The sequence below is a fragment of the Artemia franciscana genome, chromosome 20 (assembly GCF_032884065.1).
Source record: "Artemia franciscana chromosome 20, ASM3288406v1, whole genome shotgun sequence".
Taxonomy (NCBI): domain Eukaryota; kingdom Metazoa; phylum Arthropoda; class Branchiopoda; order Anostraca; family Artemiidae; genus Artemia; species Artemia franciscana.
This window is the reverse complement of record NC_088882.1, coordinates 34,472,452-34,492,170: the sequence shown is the minus strand read 5'-3', so window position 1 is coordinate 34,492,170 and position 19,719 is coordinate 34,472,452. Positions and strand designations below refer to the sequence as shown.

At 34.8% G+C, this 19,719-nt stretch overlaps 1 protein-coding gene across 4 annotated transcripts in view; it reads left to right on the top strand.

The window, feature by feature from the left end:
* The window catches only part of LOC136040171 (zinc finger protein 664-like), a 28,929-nt gene extending 13,788 nt beyond the window's left edge, over positions 1-15,141 (top strand). For 3 of the 4 annotated variants that reach the window (XM_065724309.1, XM_065724308.1, XM_065724307.1), the window contains exons 2-5: positions 3,071-3,240; positions 6,371-6,541; positions 9,955-10,146; positions 13,148-15,141. In XM_065724309.1, coding sequence (XP_065580381.1) covers positions 3,198-3,240; positions 6,371-6,541; positions 9,955-10,146; positions 13,148-13,758 — 1,017 coding nt within the window. In that variant the 5' untranslated portion in view covers positions 3,071-3,197 and the 3' untranslated portion in view covers positions 13,759-15,141. Of the gene's footprint in view, positions 1-1,334; positions 1,509-3,070; positions 3,241-6,370; positions 6,542-9,954; positions 10,147-13,147 lie in introns of those variants that run through there. The other variant, XM_065724310.1, reaches the window with a different exon arrangement.
* Positions 15,142-19,719: the final 4,578 nt, after the last annotated feature.

Sequence of the window (19,719 nt, the reverse complement as noted above, 5' to 3'; positions counted from 1 at the left end):
ATAAGAGAGAACTGAAGAATGATTGGTTACCCTTCTGTCACTTTAGGCCCTTAAATCACAATATAAGCTTTAATTTCTAATCAATTGATAATTATTGTCTTTTCAGGCCTATTTTTGTTTTTTGAATTTGTTCTTTTAGGGCTAAGGGCCAGTTATTTTAGCTTTTGAATTAGAAAGAGAAAAGTAGTTTTTGGTCTGTCTAGTTTGTCTAGTCCCTTCTCTAGCCTACATTAAAATGTTTAATGTTGCCAACTAATTAGTCTCAGAGACTATTGAGCTATTCACACACCTGACATAAAGCAAACCCCTTTTTCATTGTAAAATCAGTCTAGAGATAATTAACAGTTTTTTTTTTCATTTGTATTCCCTAGAATATATATATTTAAGGTGTCTATAGAGATATATTTTTTGAATTGTCTGAAAATTTTGAATAAAATGACTATCTCCAAATTTTTGATCTGAAGTCTTTGGAGGTGAGGGTTTACAAGGAATTAGGCTAGCAAAAAAGACAAAGAGAGAGGAGACTAGTTTCCTTCCTGTTGTTTTTTAAACCTTGAAATGAGTCACTAGAATTTACAGTTTTTCTATCAAGTAACCAATTTCAGAAACTTCCCCATGACCAGAAAGTTTCTAAAACAACTCTTGCACACAAAGAGGCAAAACTTAAAAGTAAAAAGAGGTAAAGCTAAAGGTAAAAAAAGAGTTAAAGGTAAAAAGAGTTTAGGTAAAAAGAGCTAGAGGTAAAAACTTAAAAGCTGGATTAGAAACACTTGGTTATATGGCGTTCAATTTTTCCAGAGATGCAATTCTAAACTCACACTCAAACTATTTTATTTGAGAATTATTATTTAATATTTATTATTTGAGAATTATTTTGAATTTATCTCTTTTTTGGCCATTGTTTTCTCTATACAGTTTTTTCTCTATACAGATTTTTTTCAATTGGTCTATTCATGTGTTAGACTATATTATTTAATAATTATTAAATGAGAATTCTGTATTCAGATTCTACTTGCCCTAGGCTGATTGTCTTCTAACACCCTACTATCTCCCATTTGCTTCTTTTGTCCTAGTTGTTTCCCCCTTTTAAATTATTCATATCTCTTTCCTTGTTTTCCTCCCTTTTTGCATTTTTAAAGGCCTATAAAATTTCTTGATTATGTTATTTGTTAAATTATTTTTAATGTTTTGATGTGTTATAGCTTGGGAATTTATCTCTCTTTTTTGGCCTTTTCTCTATACAATTGACATTTTATGGATTTTTTTTTTCAGTTGGCCTATTCATGTTTTAAGTATCCCTTTATTCAATTTCACATGAATTCTTGCTTGGAATTATTGTGTTTTCAATGTCAATCAATATCTTTTCTGCCCAAAAAAACACACAAAGGCTCAATATGAAGCAGATGAGAAGACAAAAAAAAGAAAAAAAGAAGACACTCACAAAGAAATTTATAGACAAAAAGAGAGAGAGTCTAGAAGAATAGCGACCATGACGCTCCTCAGCCATGGTTAGTGGCTTAGTTAACCCATAGGCTGACACTAGTCTTGTTTCTATCCCATAGGGGTATACATAAGAGAAATTTTGTAAAACAAAAATATAGAGATCTAATAGTCTTTTTATTAGTAGCTGTAAACACATTCCAAAATGGAGTCAATGCAAGGACATGAGGCATCGCAAAAGCGTTGTTCACACTGACAAGAATATGCCTGCTGTAACTAGCTTTACAGCAAACTATCACACCAAACGCTTTTCTAAGTTGCTCACTTAGATGAGAGATAAGAAGAGCCCTTGTCGTTTTTACAGTATCCTCTATCGGGAGACTGTCCCAATATCCCCTATTGGGAGACCGAGATACTTAATACAAGCATATAACTGAACAATCTGATTTTCTAACTGAACGCATCCAACAACACCGACAGATTTGCTGAAAGCAAGAATCTCGCTTTTTGAAGCATTAAAATTGAGACGAATTTCAGCATGTTTCTACTAAGCACAGAAAAATTTTCCTTCACAAACAATACAATTCTACTTAAACTCAGTAGGTCGTCAGTGCAATTGAGTGGCGTAATCTATTCTGTTTGAATTTAATAGCCAGTTTTACTTTCATTTTCTTCTTATGTGTGTTTTTCTTTACTCTTAGATTTGAATTTCACGCATCACGGCTTGTAACAGACTGCATTTTTAATATCTCTTCTTTGAATTTGCTCAAGAGATTTGGTAAAAATAAATAAATAATGGAAACTAGGCCTATCTGAATTTTATGCTATTACTTGATCCGCCTGTGAAGAATTTTTTGGTTCTACTTCTCATTCCCCCCCCCTTACAATCCAAATTGTTATTTATTCCTATTTTAAGACACATACAAGGAAGAGAGAAAATTAGGAGCATAAGAATGCAATCCAATAAGCTTAAAAAGTTTTTCGGCCCATCAGCCATTGGGATCTTTTTAATTCGAAATTACTCCCACTACATGCCTTTACCAATGGAAACAATATACATAATAGTTGACCCAAATCCAATAAAAGCCGGTGAAATCACTGTACTTTTTTTTTAAGCACTATGCAATGTTACTTAGTAAGTAAAACTTGAAGTTGAGCGTTTTAGATGGTGAAAAATGTTTTAAACTAAGTGCTTTTTACTGGTATAAGATCACTTCAAAAATTGTCGTTTCCCTTCTGACTTTTTCATTTGTAAGCTGTAAGATTTTCTTAAAGATACTGCACCAAGCCGCCTGAGGCCAATACAGCTGCGCATGCACCTCCATCCCAGTCTATTCAAAGCCTTCCTTTTTACACCTTCCCAGGAAGTTCCCACTTCCTTTAAATCTAACTGCGGATGACCTGGTTTCCGCTCAGCCCTAGACGGTTGGCCGAAAACTATGGTAATATCTCAAAATATTTTTACCATAATACTATTTTTATTATGATAGATTTTTTTACTAAAATAAAAAAAATATGCTATTATGATGGAAATGTTTTTTTTTTGTCAGGAAAAATGATAACATCAATAAACTGATCTTGAAAAGTTTGGAATCTGTTTGTCCACGCTTTTTATGCTTATATTTTCTAGGTTTGCGTACTTTGGTCGTTTTGGAAGTCGTGATGTTGAAACTCCTTAATTAATCTGATTCTGAATATTTGAACTTCTTGGAGGAGTCAATAGAAGTTGACTGTTTGTTTTACTCATTTGGTGAAACATGGATATTCCCAGCATCTTTGGGATTCGTGCTTTTAAACAAGGTTATTTGTTTTAATCTAAATTAAGACATTGTAAGATTAGTACTGTTGAACAAAGTTATTTGCTTATAACCTTGTTCAAGGTTGAACAAGGTTAAGACCAGGATATAATTTTCAATTAGAACAACACTTATTATGTGATATATGTTTTTATTTCTCATATTTTAGAAGAGATCGCCATCACAACAAAAATTACTAAGTGAAAACAAATGATTGTGGATTGGCAGTTTAATATGTATACTGATAAACATTCCTAAAGTCTTGGTAATTTTGTGCTTATAAAAATTACCAAAGAAAAAAAAATGTAAGATTAATTTGTTTTAGGAAACTACAAATTATGTTGTGGGCTTTAGTAGACGCTGCAAGAGGCCGCCCAGTTCTTTTTAGTTTCCACTTGTTTTGAGATTGACTTGGTTATTTTTTGTGATTTCGGTTTCTTTTATTTATTATTGGTAATTTATGGTAGTTTTATGTTTGAACAATTGCTTGACTTTATTAACTTTTTCTTTGATTTAAAGTAGGCCTCTACTTTTCTTTGAAAAACTTCTTTTGTGGTGAAAGCTGTTTAAAAAATTAATTTCTGTTTGTTTGTAATTGGCATAGTTTTTTTCATTGGTTAAGAAAAAATATCAAATATTTTTGGTTTTCTCCATGAGATTTCAGATTTTACCTTACCATTTATATGTTGGACTAAATTATATAACGATTTATAATAGTTGTATAGTAATGCTCTGGCTTTATGGATATAGAGGAAATGCTCAAATATATGGGAGAAAAATCTGCATGATCTTGAGAGCTCTGAAGGTTTGATCCTGGGGGAAATTTTAATCCCCAGTGTGTTATAGCTTTGAGTATTGACAAATGCTAATCACCTATCCCTCACTTACTCTGAACATTTCAACTCAATTCCCTGAAGCTTTCCTAAGATATGTCAGATACACATTTTTGATTACCTTGGACGCACTTAAACTTTTGGTTTAATTCAGTAGTAGTATTAGTAGTAGTAGTTGCAGTAACAGTATTAGTAGTTGTATTATCAGTAATAGCAGTAGTAGCTGTCGCCTGTATTTACAATGTAGTTCAAAGTAGTCGAAACCAAAGTGACTAATAGTTTTAGTCACAGTCACGAGTTTTTGCAGCCATAATTAGTTGCAAACAAAGCAAAAGTCAGTCAAAAGTCAGTCAACAGACAGCAAAAGTAGTTGCAGTAGTAGTAGTGATAGTAGGCGAGTAAACTCAAACTAAAAGTAAACTTTTAAGCTCAAGCATACTTTAATTAAAATCAACTTGGTGGAAGTGATGAAAGACTTGAGAGCCATGGCTAATTGGAGAAAAGCCAAGACAGATAGTATCAGTGATAGGCAAAGCTGGCATAAACTTTTTTCAGAATTAAGTAAAAAAAAAACTTTCCGAAAAAGAAGTTTTTCAAATAAAGTAAAGGTCATTTTAAACTTAAGATCAGCAGATACAAATACCTGTTCAAATTAAGCATTACTCGCTTTAAGATTTATTTATTCATTTATATTATTATTTGTTGTATGTTTTTTTGCTATGATTTGTTGATTTGATATCTGTCGTTTTGGGTAGTGCTTCAATAATTTGTTATAATTTGTTCAACCGTATAGAACAAAATATACGGTTCACATAGTAAATTGAATAAAATAATATCCCGTCATGACTTATTGTCCGTCATTTTGAATTAAATCAACTTGTCGGTAGCGATGAAAGACTTGAGAGCCAAGGCTTATTGGAGTAAAGCCAAGACAGATAGTCTCAGTGAGAGGCAAGGCTGGCATAAACCATTCTAAGAATTGTTTAAAAATTATGTCATCTTGCTTGTTGGTAAATAGTCTGTCATCCATCCTTCAGCAGAACTAAGTTTAGATAGGTATAGAGTAAGGGTAATTCAAGTGAGCTTTGCCTACTGGAGAAGCCCGCTGGAGTTACAGTGGCGATAACTAAGATTTTTGGGTTGACGGGCAATGTTCACTGGACTTGTATGTAAAACGGGGACTGAACTCGCCTGGAATCAGAGGTGGACGAGCAACTTGAGCCTAATAGGCCTGCCGTCTGGAGTCTCGGATTGGCAACCAAGTTTTAGGATTGAAATATGACCGTCAAATCCCGGGGACTCACAAAAGAACAGGGCAATCTATATTTTCCATACTGTTTGGGTTTAACGCGGGTAGGTAACACTGGAAGGTCCAGTTTAATAACTTTAGCTGTTCCTGTGATATTGGCGATACGAAATTCCTGATATATTGTTGACATCCCCTTTTAGCATCCAGACTAAACTAAAAATCCCACTCAACATGCCCCGAAGGCTTCAATTTGATACCTTTGTCTTTTTCTAAAATACCAGAAATACACCATTGTGAGAGATTTGGATTCACATCGTGTATCATGATCTAGTTCATAATTTTGTTTTAAGTTGGAACAACTTAATACTCTTAGTTGTTACTTGGATATTAAATATACACTTCTATGACAATAAACTGTTCTATGACAATAAACTCCCATAAAACAAACTGTTATACCCTATTCTGTTCCTAAGATATGGTATCTTTGCTATTTTAATATCCTGGATCCACTTAAAAGTGTCTCTCCCTAAACATTCCCTGGATGCACAGAGTGTGTTTTGATTTAGTTGAAACTTCCCCAACACATTCCCTGACGGAAAGTTGCAAGGATATCATCTTTTTTCTAGAAAACGAAGCCTTTCTCTCTGTCTTCCTCTTTCTCCCTTTCCCCCTCTCTTTCTCTCTCTCTCCCTGTCTTTGTCTCTCTGCCCTTTGACTAAAAATTTTTTAAAGTAAAGCCTATAAAATTTGCTAAAGTAAGTACGATTCTCAGATTTTCGGAACTTGTTTAAAGTTTTTTTTCTGTGCTTATTTTTATCCTTTTCTCCTTTTGTTTCCTTTGCTATTGACATGAGCTAAGTTTTGCCTTACCTATAGTTATTTACTATAAGTTGTGTAACTATGAATTGATAAAAATAAATACAGGCAGTCAATCTTTGTACTGATCTTGCAAAACTTTAGTGGTCTTCAAATTATTTTTTTGAACCTCTTTACTCATCAGTGAATCACTGTCGTGAGATTTCTTAGTTAATTTTAATTTGAACCTTCTTTAGAAATTGAAGACTCACAACCAAATGATGATAAAATCCTGTTTGAGTCAACTAATCGAATTTTATTACCAAAAGAGGAAGGTAATCTTTTGATTTTTTATCAAGATGTATCTGCCGAGCGTGAACCTGATTGCAACCTTCTGAAACTGGAACCAAACACTAATAGAAATATTGGTATGCTCTTTGATATATTTTTGTGTATTTGGGTACCAAAATTATTGCATTGAGGAATATTGTATTTCTAACCCCTTTTGATAATACGGTAGATAATATTTCTATTGTGGATTGCTTAAAAAGTTTAGTTCTGAGTTCTCTGGTTTAGTATTTGCAGAATTAGTTTTGTTTCGCAAGGGGGCTTGGAGACTGGAATGATTAGAATATAATAATTTCATCAACTCGTAGAGTTATATTATTATATGTTAAAAATTATATGATTTTATCCAGTGTGAAACAACAATTTTTTTTACCCATACTAGATCCTTCAAGAAAAAAGTGTGCCGGGGAATGGCCCTCTTTGATTCGCTTTTTTTCTGATATGGACATCGGGAAAGGGGTGGGCTTTTATTAAATTTACTCCAAGCGCAACCAGCCTTATGAAAAGCTCTGCCGATGTAGCAGACGTTCTTGTGAAGGTGTTCTCTTTTTCAGTCAAATTGAGAATGATGAACCCTTGAAAGTTTCAGATTCTCCTCGTTCATCCCTCAGGAGTTTGGACACTCCTGAGGGCGGTTCTTCCAACTCGTTTCAGACTCGGGTTGGCTTTTCCACGTTAAAAGAAGAAGCTATGCTTTCAAACAGAAAGAATGCAAAAGCCTTTTCAACAAGTTAATTTTGTATTAGACTTTTTTTTTTTTTTTTTTTTTTTTTATCAAATCAAGCATTAACTGGCGTTTCGAAACCGTTAATCTTAGTGCCTATATGAAACATGGTGAGATTATTCCTTTCATTGGGAACAACTGCCTTACTGTTTTTATATATAAAAAATAGTTTATGTCTTTTATTTGCAGATTGTGCTTAATAGAATTTTTATTAAAAAAAAAAAAAAATCATAATCTTTTATCTAATCATAAATGATTAGACTCGCTAGAGAAAATTGAACAAAATTATGTTTATTTTCATATAAAGTCAGTAAATAGTCAGCTGATTATTGCAAGTCAGCAAATTCCTCGTTTAAAAATTGTAATGTTAATGTAAATGCGAAAAAAATGGAGCCATCTCAAAAATTCTCCAATTTCAGGATTTTGATACAACATCCTTAAGGCATGTAGACTTTTTCTGCAAAAATTATTGTTTTTTTGTTTTTGTTTTTTTTTCATCCGATTTTTTTTTAATAGTAGTGAGAATCTAATAGATTTAAAACTAAAGAAAAAAGTTACTTTTTTATCCTAACTAAATTTACTTAGTATTTGAACAAATTTATCATTCAACCCTCCGTTTTTGCTGATTTCAACTTGATGTGTTTTGTATGTGGACCAATGGTCAAAGTAGGCTGCAATAGCTTGAAGTCTTTTCACGTCCAATTTAAACTAATTTCTATTCTAATGAAGCCTAATTTCGTCTAATTTAAACTCTTCTCCAAAGTTTTAAAAATACGCTATACAATCGGTCAGATTGGACCATATTAATGGCGCTGCCCGCCATCGTTAGAAATCTCCCATTATCTATAGATATTAATTTTATGATTAAGGCATATCTATGTTCTAGTTGCCAAGTCAAAACTGTAGACTTTGTTGCAGTATTGTCAGGTCTTTTTAAATTATAAAAAGTGATTCTGATGGAAGTAAGGTGCAAAGGTAAAAGTTAGACAGGGAATAATTATTGCTTTTCAATTAGTGCAGTTAATGATCTGCTAATAGTTTACTTTACTACTACTAACAACTCACCGCAGCACCAAGCCGCCTGAGGCCAACACAGCTATGCACATTCCTCTTCCATCCCAATCTGCTCAAAGCCTCCCTGTTTACATCCTCCCAAAAAAGTTCCAATTTCCTTCAAATCCTTCTTTATGACATCCTCCCACCCTAACCGCGGACGCCCTGATTTCCGTTTAGCAATAGATAGTTCACCGAAAAGGACAATTTTTGGCGATCTATCATCCTTTCTCCCCAGAATGTGCCCTAGGCATCTTAACCTTTCTCAAATTATAGCCTTAGAAAGTGCGATTGAACCACACTTTTCATACAGCCTACTGTTTGAAATACGGTCAGTCAGCCGGGTACCCAGAACAATACGTAGGCAATTTCTCTGGAAAACATCCAGCAAATCTTCAATTGCTTTTCGGAGCGCCCATGCTTCAGAGCCATACTTGACAATACTGTCATCATTGTAGCTCCTAATATTCTAATCTTGGTTTGCACACTTATCTTCTTATTCTTCCAATTTTTTTTAACTGTGAAAAAACACCCTTAGCCTTGGCTATTCTACTTTTAACATCTTCCCTGGTCCCACCGTTTTTACTAATAATGCTACCAAGGTAAGTGAAGCTGTTCACCTGATTAATCATTTCGTTGTCCAACGCCACTTTTTCATTTCACTTTTTCCTAGCCTTAGTGACTTCTTCTTCTTAGCATTTATTTTCAAACTTATTCTAGCACCTTGAACTTGCAAATAGCCCAGAAGTAATTTGCCCGAAAGTAATGAGGAAATGTGCAGTTTAAACTGAAAATAATATATGCGTTGCAGTGTGTGCTCCATATATTTACTAGTAAATTGCAAACTAAGGTAATCAAGAAACGCATGTTTTTTTTCCCCATATTTGAAGGATTCTTAAATTGGTAGGGAGGATATCTTGGGGAAAATTAAAATAGCAGAAATATATTGAAATATCCCGGAAAAATTCAAGTTCTAATCTGTGGGTTTTTTTAGGGGGGGGGGTATATATGCATTTGCTTTATGCGTTTTTGCCATGTTTTTACGAGTTGGACAAACATTTTATTTTTGGGGGGACATATTTCAATCCCCTAACATCCCCCCTGGATACGGTTTAGATGATATCAGTGCTTATTATCCAATTTTTATACTATGATAAATCAAGCAAGCTCAGTTTTTCCTTAAGGGCTAATTAACTGAAAGGGATAAAACTATTCTTCTTGCGGTTAAAGGTGAAGTTTTAAGTGTCCTACAGGGTATTTCAACAATAGGGATTTTAATTTCGATCGGATGTAAATTTTATGTTTTTTGTTCTGATATTAATTTGATGTCGGGACAAAATTCTATAAAACTTGTTTCAGCTTAAAAATCACTATACAACTAAAGATCACATAATTTTATTAAAAAAATGCCCCAAATTGAAAGAATGATTTGGCTGAATTTTTGAATTTTGGCTGAATGATTTGAATTTTGAATTTTTGAATTTTGAATTTTGGCTGAATGATTTGGCTGAATTCAGCCAATGATTTGGCTGAATTTTTGGTACGACATAGCTTGTTATCTCTTGTCTAGGAATGCCCGATTTTTAAAATAAAAGCAAGTTTGAACTAAATAATGCAACAGTTTAAGGGAAAATTCTAAGTATTTATTGTCCTTACTAATAATTGTATTTACAATTGTACTCAATTGCTTTTTTGTGCTTGATTTTCATTTTATAGAAGGTGAAGATGCATCCTCAAATAATAGTAAAGACGTTATTGGAAGCACTCATCCACACAGACGTTTGGAAGCTCACATATTATCAATGGAACATGAACCTAGTCTTTTGGCTGATTTTCCTGGCACATCTTCAGAATGTAAACCTAATTCTGGCCATCTTAAATCACAGTTTAATATTGCCAAGGACAAAGGTATGAAAATATAACCTGCGCTTCTTCTGTGCTCTTGTATATCCAAAATTAAAATGTGTATCTTTTGCTTCGCTTGAAGTCGTGGCGGGTTGTTGAAAATATATTTTTGGTGCCTCAAATTTTACTGGATGAATTTAAAATTATTTAATTAAGGTCTTGTGTGGGTTATATTATAAGGACCTAATATTTTGCATACAAATACAACGTAGAGACAATAGGGAAAATTTCAAGACAGTGGAAATTATTTCTGTAGATATTTCGGCCCTATGTCCAAGGGCCGTCTTCAGCACAATACAAGAATAAGAGAGAAACTATATATATATATAAAAGAACTTACATCAAAATTGAGTCCTGGTTGAACTTCGTTGAAGTAAGGATGCTAGGGCTATTTTTTAAAAAAAGTTTTAAAAAGTGTTTTTAATTATTTAGTTCTATCACAATTTGATGTAAGTTCTTTTATATATATATATAGTTTCTCTCTTATTCTTGTATTGTGCTGAAGACGGCCCTTGGACATAGGGCCGAAATATCTACAGAAATAATTTCCACTGTCTTGAAATTTTCCCTATTGTCTACGTTGTATTTGTTTGTTATGGAAAGGCAGTGTGGTCTTCGTCGCTATTTTTAATATTTTGCATCCCAGCTAAATTCCTAAAAAAAACAAAAAACAAGAAACTCAAAATTATTTGGAACTCTTTTTACGGTACTTTGTATCTACCAAGTGACATATAGCGATCGCAAATTCTGTCGGTCAGTCTGTCTGTTCCGGTTTTGATACTTTAGGCACTTCCATGTAAACTAGGACGATGAAATTTGGCAGGTGTATCAGGAACCAAATCAGATTAAATTATAAATTTTTTTTTCCCGATTCGACCATCTGGGGGTGGGGGGTGGGGTGGAGGGACAGTTAAATCGGAAAATTAGAAAAAAGAGGTATTTTTGATTTACGAAGAGGTGATCGGATCTGAATGTAATTTGATGTTTGGAACAATATCGTGTCTCAGAGCTCTTATTTTAAATCCCGACCGGATCAGGTGACATTGCGGGGAATTCGGGGGGGGGGGGGGACCTAAAATCTTGGAAAACGCTTAGAGTGGAGGGATCGGGATGAAACTTGGTGGTAAAACTAATCACAAGTCCTAGGAACGTGATTGCAATAATCGGAAGGGATCCGCTCTCTTTGGAGTAGTTTGGGAGGGGGGGGGGGGTAATTCTGAAAAATTAGAAAACATGAAGTATTTTTAACTTACGAAGGAGAGATCGGATCTTAATTAAATTTGATGTTTGGAAGGATATCGTGCCTCACAGCTCTTATTTTAAACCCTGACCGGATCCGGTGACATTGGCGGGAGTTGAGGGGGGGGGGGAACCTAAAATCTTGGAAAACGCTTAGAGTGGATAGATCGGGATGAAACCTGATGGGAAGCATAAGCACAAGTTCTAGATACGTGATTGACATAACCGGAACGAATTTGCTCTCTTTGGGGAAATTGTGGAGGGGGGGGGGGAAGGATTAATTCTAAAAAATTAGAAAAAATTAGGTATTTTTAACTTACGAAGGAGTGATCGGATCCTAATGAAATTTCATATTTGGAAGGACCTCGTAACTCAGATCTCTTATTTTAAATCCCGACCGGATCTAGTGTCATTGGGGGGGGGGAATCTTGGAAAACGCTTAAAGCGGAGAGATCAGGATGAAACTTGGTGGGAAGAATAGGCACAAGTCCAAGATCTGTGAGAAATAACCAGACCGGATCCGCTCTTTTTGGTGGAGTTGGGAGGGGGGGGGGGAAGGAATTCGGAAAAATTAAAAAAATGAGATATTTGTAACTTACGGACGGGTTATCAGGTCTTAATGAAATTTGATATTTAGAAGGATCTTGTGCTTTAGAACATTGTGGAGAGCTGGAGAGGGAAACCGGAAATCTTGGAAAACGCTTAGAGTGGAGAGGTCGAGATGAAACTTGATGGGAAAAATAAACACAAGCTATAGATAAGTGATTCACATAATTGGAACGGATCCATTCTCTTTAGGGGAGCTGGGGGTTGTTTATTTGGAAAAATTAGAAAACTTGAGGTATTTTAACTTAAGAACGGGTGACCAAATCTTAATGAAATTTGATGTTTAGAAGGAACTCATGTCTCAGAGCTCCTACTTCAAATCCCGAACAGATCTGTTGAAATTGGAGGGAGTTGGAGGGGGAAACCGGCACTCTTGGAAAACGCTTATAAATGTCTTAGATACGTGACTGACGTAACTGGACTGGATCCGCTCTCTTTGGGCAAGATAGGGGGTTGGGTTCAGTGCTTTGGCGAGTTTGGTGCTTCTGGGCGTGCTAGGACGATGAAAATTGGTAGGCATGTCAGGGAGCTGCACAAATTGACTTGATAAAGTCATTTTCCCCGATTCGACCATCTGGGGTTTTAAGGGAGAGGAAAAATTAGAAAAATTGAGGTATTTTTAACTTACGATTGGGTGATTCGATCTTTTGCAGAATTTTGCCAGAGCTCATACCATATGAGCTCTTGGCTCTTCCGACCTCGTCACAAGTGCCATATGAGCTCTTAGCTCTTGTTTAGAGGGAAATTCTTTATAAGTCATCTTGTTTTTATGTTATAATATATTCCTCTTCTTCATGTGCAAAATGTGCAAAAATATTAAGAATATTACAGCACACGAGTGCTATATCCACAAGTAATGTCAATAATAAAATAAAATGCCTTTTTTTTATCAGGAAAACTCCAAAGTCAGGCCATTCTTTTTGAAAGTGCGTTTTTTTCTCCTTCGTTTTAATGCAAAGCTTACGCTGGGGTACTACGTGGTGTGGAATAACTTTAAAATCAAATAAGAATTGGGTTGCTTCGTCAAACTGAAAGTAAAGTAACTGTATTAGGTCAAAAGTGTTCTGAATTGAGTTCTAAATGCCAAACGCCTAAAAACGTAAGACTTAGTTATCTATTTTGAGTGAATTTTACCTTATTATAGTTCTCCCTGTTGCAGGAAATCGAAGAACTCGCACTGGAATAAAACCTTTTCATTGTGATATATGCAAGAAACTTTTTACTACAAATTCCAGTTTACGGCTTCATCAAAGAACTCATACTGGAGAAAAACCTTTCAAATGTGACGTATGTGAGAAACCATTCCGCCAAAAAGGCCATCTGTCTGATCATCAAAGATCTCATACTGGCGAAAAACCTTTCATATGCGACATATGCGAAAAACCATTTTTCAAAAAAGTTCATCTGCTTGATCATCAAAGGACGCATACTGGAGAAAAACCTTTTGAATGCGCCGCATGCGAAAAAAAATTCTACAGAAAGTCCCACCTATCTGATCACCAAATGACTCATAGCGGAAAAAAGCCTTTCCAATGTGATATATGCAAAAAATCGTATACCAAAAATTCAAGTTTGCATCTTCATCAAAGATCTCATACTGGAGAAAAAAATTTCAAATGTTGTGTATGTGAGAAATTTTTCTCAACAAATGCACTTTTATCTCGTCATCAAATAGTTCATAGTAAGGAAAAACCTTTCAAATGTGACGTATGCAAGAAAAGGTTCCGCCAAAAATCTTATCTCTCTTATCATAAAAGAACTCATATATGAGAAAAAAAAACTTTTGAATGTTACGTATAAGATGTTTCACTATAATTCTCCTATCCATCTCTTCATCAAAGAGCTGATCCTGGAGAAAAATCAGTCCATTGTACCGCATTCAACAAATTGCTTACTACAAGTTCTAGTCATCTTTTTGTCTACGTACTTATACTTGAGAAAAATCTGTCTAATTGGATCTATACAAGAAATGTTCTCCCGAAAATCTAGTCTAGGATCTGGTCGTAGGACTCATACTGAAGAAAAACGTTTCAAATGTGATATATGTTAGAAATTCTTTAATAGAAAATAATATATAATAATAGTAATATATAATATATAAATACTAGAAAATCCCCTTTTGTGTATGGCAGTGTGTAATATACTTATGCAAATTATCATGTCAATGTTATCAATGCTTAAGGAAAATATTTTTGGTTCTGTAATTTCTGTTTTTACCGAAAATTTTGTCTTCAGTGTATTTAATAGCTTTTTTAATGTCAGCAATGCCCAAATCTATTTTTCAGTAACTTTGTTTGATATTTTCATTAACGAAAACCACCCCAGCCTAATTTACAATATACATACCCCGTCAACCCCTCCCCTACCAAACATACACACATTTTTCTAAATTGGAAAATGTGCAGCCTTAGACCAGGTTCACATATTTGACCCCCCAACAAATGAATATCAGAAAGTACATTCTTTGGTATATTCATTCAACAGTAACTTTTTTGGTATTTTCATTGACAAAAACCATCCCAGCCTAATTTACAATATACATACCCCGTCACCCCCTCCCCTACCACACATACACACATTTTTCTAAACTGGTTCTACTGAACAATGTTAAGGTAATCCTAATTAACAGAATTGTTGATGCAATTCCCGAGTGTCACATTTCTTTTCCATTACTATTCTAGAGCCTGAGGGATTACAAGGATTCTGTTTTGGCATGTTTATATCTTGCATTGAGAAGTAGACACTTATGAAGAAATGTTTTTCGTAATTTCAATAAATAGTTGTAAAGTAAATATTTTAAACAATAGCTAAGATTTTCAGTTGGAGTGTGGATCCTTCTAATATTAGAAAGGAACAATCACAACTTTCATGGGGTTGTTTCTGATATTTATTTTTTAAGTGTTTCTATTTGTCTTTATTTTATAATTTTCTTTTTAAATTGACGTGAAATTATTTTATACGGTATTTTATATTATCTGATTGATGAGAATTTCTAATTATTTGTAAGATCTGTTTTAGTGCATTGCATATTTGCTTTATTCTGATTAGTTCTGTTGCCAGTCGTAGATTTATTTAGCTTGATACTTTGATTCTTTCCTGAGAAAACCCATTTATCAAGATTTTGTATAATCATAATATATTCCTTAATAATTATTTGTTCAATTAATAAGAAGTGGGTAACTTCGAAGACCACAATGCCTTTCCATGACGAAAATATTGTTGTTCAAAACAGGGAGTAAATCTTTTAATCGACAGTGAAACAAACATAAAATTTTAACTGAATATTTCGGACGCATGTACAATGTCCTGCATCTGCAGTAAAACTCAGTTTTACTGAGTTTAAATGCGTCCGTAATATTCAGTTAAAATTTCATATTTGTTTCACTGTCGATTAAAAGCTTTCACTGCTAAGGTTAAAAAAGTTTCGGAAAAGTAACCGAAACTCTAAAAAAAGGAATTTCGGTACCAGTAGATCCATCAAAAATCGGACTTCTATGCTGATTTCAAATATATAAATTTCATCAAGTTTAATTTTTCCCACCATTAGTCACGAGTCTGAGAAAATTTGCCCTTTTTTAGAAAAAACGGTATTTTTTTTTTAGAAACACCATTGGATTCAGTGTATCAGAAAACCTCACTGTAGAGAGTTTAAGCTCCTCTTCTTCTTTTTATGTTTATGAGGTTTGTGGGTCAGTAGGATGTCCGTTCACCTCTTAGACATTACAGACTAGTCTAGTCAAGACTAGTCTAGTCAAGCGCTTAAGCCTGCTTAGAACCACACAGCAAGAATTCCCAGAGACCTAAGGTATGAATTGAAGTTTTGTTCAATCATGGACCCATCGTGGTCACAGCATGGTTTTCAGCACTTGCTGGTGCTCCTCTGGAAAAAATATTTTCCATAAAAACCAATAAATAAAAAACTACTGATCACTATCAGCTTGAACAGGAGGGGGGATTGGGATTTTTGGTAGGGCATCTACAGTAACAGCAGGCGCTCCTCCAGGTGCCTCTAGTTTTATTAGAGTTTTAATAAGCTCATTTCACTCTGTTGGTGACATTTCTTGCACAAACTATGAACATACTATAAACAAAAATATTTTATGGAAAATAAATTGCAACACCTATTTTGCAAAACGGAGTGTCAATAGTCGTGTATGAAGATCCGGGGCTTAAAGTTTCAGATTCTTGGAAACGGATTTTTCCTGGTACATCAATATCAAAGAAGTGAACCTGAGAGTGGAAAAAAAATTCCTATCTTTCAGACATAGGGTAACACAAAACTATTCCTAAATGTCTGAAAATACCAAAGATGAGACACATAAACACTATAAGGCGTTCCAAATACAATTTGGAAGGTTATATATCTATCACCTTCTGAATTGCACTAACTAGACAGTCACAACTAGTCTTGACGAGTTTTGACTTCACTGATTATTGAAAGCTTCTGGCAATATTCCTAGAAAAAAAAATCTGCCGGTTGACAACAAGCAACGTGTTGCTAGTAATAATGGCGTCTTTTCAGGATTGTTATCATCAAACTATAAATAATAGCTTCCAATGCATGTGACAGAGAGCAATTGATGAGAGCATCAAATGTTAAGGGTATCTTTAATTGATGGCAGTAATTCCTCAGTCTCCTGGAATCATTATCTCCTGGGATGCAGTCAAATAGAACATGTTGAGCGCTTTCCAACGTCTGACAGCAATTTCTACATAGTGGGGTTTCTACTTAAAAACTTTTGTCAAATGAGTTGTGATCTCCTTTACAAATGGTACACTTAGGCATAGACCTGCAGGATTGGTGTGAGTGTTCTTCAAGACAAACATTACATTGAGTCTTGGTGGACTTGCAGTTTTTAGAGGCATGACCTAACTTCACGCATTTGGTGCACTGTATAGGCTTTTCTTGGTATAATCTATATGGCTTTGGCTGGCCAAAGAGGAAAATTTTTTCTACCATTGTTGAGAGAGGTAAAATAAACAAGACATTTTTGCTCAGTACAAGTCTAGATTCATTTAGTTTACCCAGTCGGAAGGCCTATAGCACTGATATTTCTTCACCCTTGGAGTTCATTAGACCTTATTTAAGAACTAATAGTGGGATTTCAGGGGAGACATTGTAGATCACAATTTTTTGTTGTTGTCCTGTTTGTAATGTTGATTTCAAACTAGGTGTGACATATATGTTATTGATGCAGCTAAGTTTCTAGGGCTTTTTTGGCGTCTTTAGCATTCGGTGAAAAAAACATCTAGGACTCCATCTCTTTTAGTATTTGTAATAAAGCTGCATTTCAATATTTTGAAAAGGTGCATCGTGAGCTTTAAATTTTTTTTTAGTTGTGAACATGTCTGATTTGTTTGTTTGGGTGAAATGCACAAGAGGTTTTGGCAGGGGGGGATATTGTAGTTTGTTTCAGGTTTATTCTCAGTCCTTCTGGCTTAGGGGTATTGGAGATTTTCTTTCTCTTTCTGCTTTCAACCACCTGAAAATCATCATCGGAGTCTGATTGACTACTAGTACAAGGTGAAACATCTTCAACAGCTAACGTTGTGACTGTACTATCATCAGGACTGGTTTCATCATCATCAGAGGGATGTCCATCCCCCCAGGGCTGGCCCCCTTCCAGAAGGGGGCCAGGCACATCTAGCTTTGACATTCAGTCAAGGAAGGGAAAAGGAGAATAGATTATGTGTAAGGCATTATAAGTTATATACAGAGCTAGAAAACACTCGACCAAAAGGATATTAGTCGGCTACTTCCTCTCTGTACTACAAGATTTATAAAATTTCTCTAGTACAATGATTGGAAGCACGTGTTGAATATTTGAAATCGATTTGAGATTTTAAGCTATTATCTTCAAAAACGTGGAATTTTGTAGTTTTGCCAGATGAAAGATCACGGATGTGTGCTATTTTTTTTTCAGAGATGATCGTATTGATCCTGTAGTCTAGGATATTCTAAGAGGGCTCATTCGAACGGAAGTTAAAGTTCTAGTGCCCTTTTTTAAGTGACCAAAAAATTAAGGGCAGCTAGACCCCCTCACACGCTCATTTTTTCCCCAAAGTAACCCGATGAAAATTTTGAGACAGCCATTTTGTCAAAATAGCCAGTTCATTGTTGCTCTTATTTTTTTATTTGATTTGACTGTTTTTTGTTCTATTGGCCCTAGACACACATTTCAATTAAATTCATTGTCATTTTTGCAATGAAATGTGTTATTTTTTATCGGTCGTAAATTTAGGGATATTTTCTGCTCATAGTCTGAAAAATATTTTGATTTGGAGAGAATATTAGCGGTTGGTATTCTGTAGTTGGAACCAGTACACTCTTTACAAAACTTTCGAGGAAAGCTTATCAAAGTTCGATGTAAAATTCGATAAATTTTCAAAATTTTCAGATTTTTGTTGTTTTTTTTTTTCACATTTTTCTTCACCTTCGATCCACGGAGTTGCCTTTTACTTTTAGTGTTTTTTCTTACAAAAGATGGTAAATTTATAAAAATAATGAGAAACTGCCAATTCAAAGACGTCCAAAACTTCCAAGCTCTGTGCCGCCTGCATCTCTCTCTCTCTCTCTCTCTCTCTCTCTCTCTATATATATATATATATATATATATATATATATATATATATATATATATATATATATATATATATATATATGTAAAATTCAAAGTCGACCCTCCCCCCTCCCAGGGACTGGGGGCAGACGCTGTAAGCTATACACTGGAGGTATATATAGTTCTTAAGGAGGGAGTGCTTGTATAAGCTTCAGTGGGGGCTCATTTGATTAGTAACTAAAAATTCTAGTTAATATTTTCAGAGTAAAAAAAATCAAAGAGAAACTTACCCTCCCCCCGTGCCTTTTCCCAATCCCACCAGAAAAAAATAAAATAATAAGTCTAGGAACGAAAAATTTTCTAACATATATCACATTTGAAACGTTTTTCTTCAGTACGAGTCCTACGACCAGATCCTAGACTAGAATTTTCGGGAGAACATTTCTTTTATATACCCGTTTAGACTGGTTAAAAATAGTCCAAAAGCCAGATAATCAAAGCTCTGGGGTCGGCACACTCCCCTCCCCCAGAGCTCTGGGGTAAGTGTTCTAAGCTATGCCCTGGGGGCATACAAGTTTTTATGTAATGGGTGGTCGTATTAACTTCAGAACTGGGTCATTTAATTGGAAATTGAAAGGATAAGCTATCTTTTTGGAGTCGAAAGTCATAGGAGGGCACCTATCCCCCCTCCACACCTTCTTCCCCAAATGCATCCAATGAAAATTTTGAGATAGCAAGTTCTTTTCAAATTCTCCAACTATGCATATAGAGTTTTTATGGAAGAGTTGGTCGTATAAACCTCTGGGGCACTCAAATGATTATAAATTGAAAGTCATTTCGTTTCCAAGACTCAAAAGTAATCTGGTGGCAGCTAGACTCCCCCCAACCCTCTTTTTCCCAAATAGGTCCGACTGATTTGTATTTATTTAACCATTTTGGTCACAATAGACCAAAGATCATATAGCAAAAACTCCAGTGAATAAAATACCCCCCCCCCCTACCAGAACCAAAGGGCAAGTGCTTTAAATATTTACGGACCAGAGGCATGTAAGGTTTTTATGGAAGCCACCCCCCAGACGTTTTCCCCAAATCCGTCCGATCAAAATTAGGATACAGCCATTTTGTTCAAAATACTTTAAAGACAAAATAACGGAAACCTCGAGGTCGACAC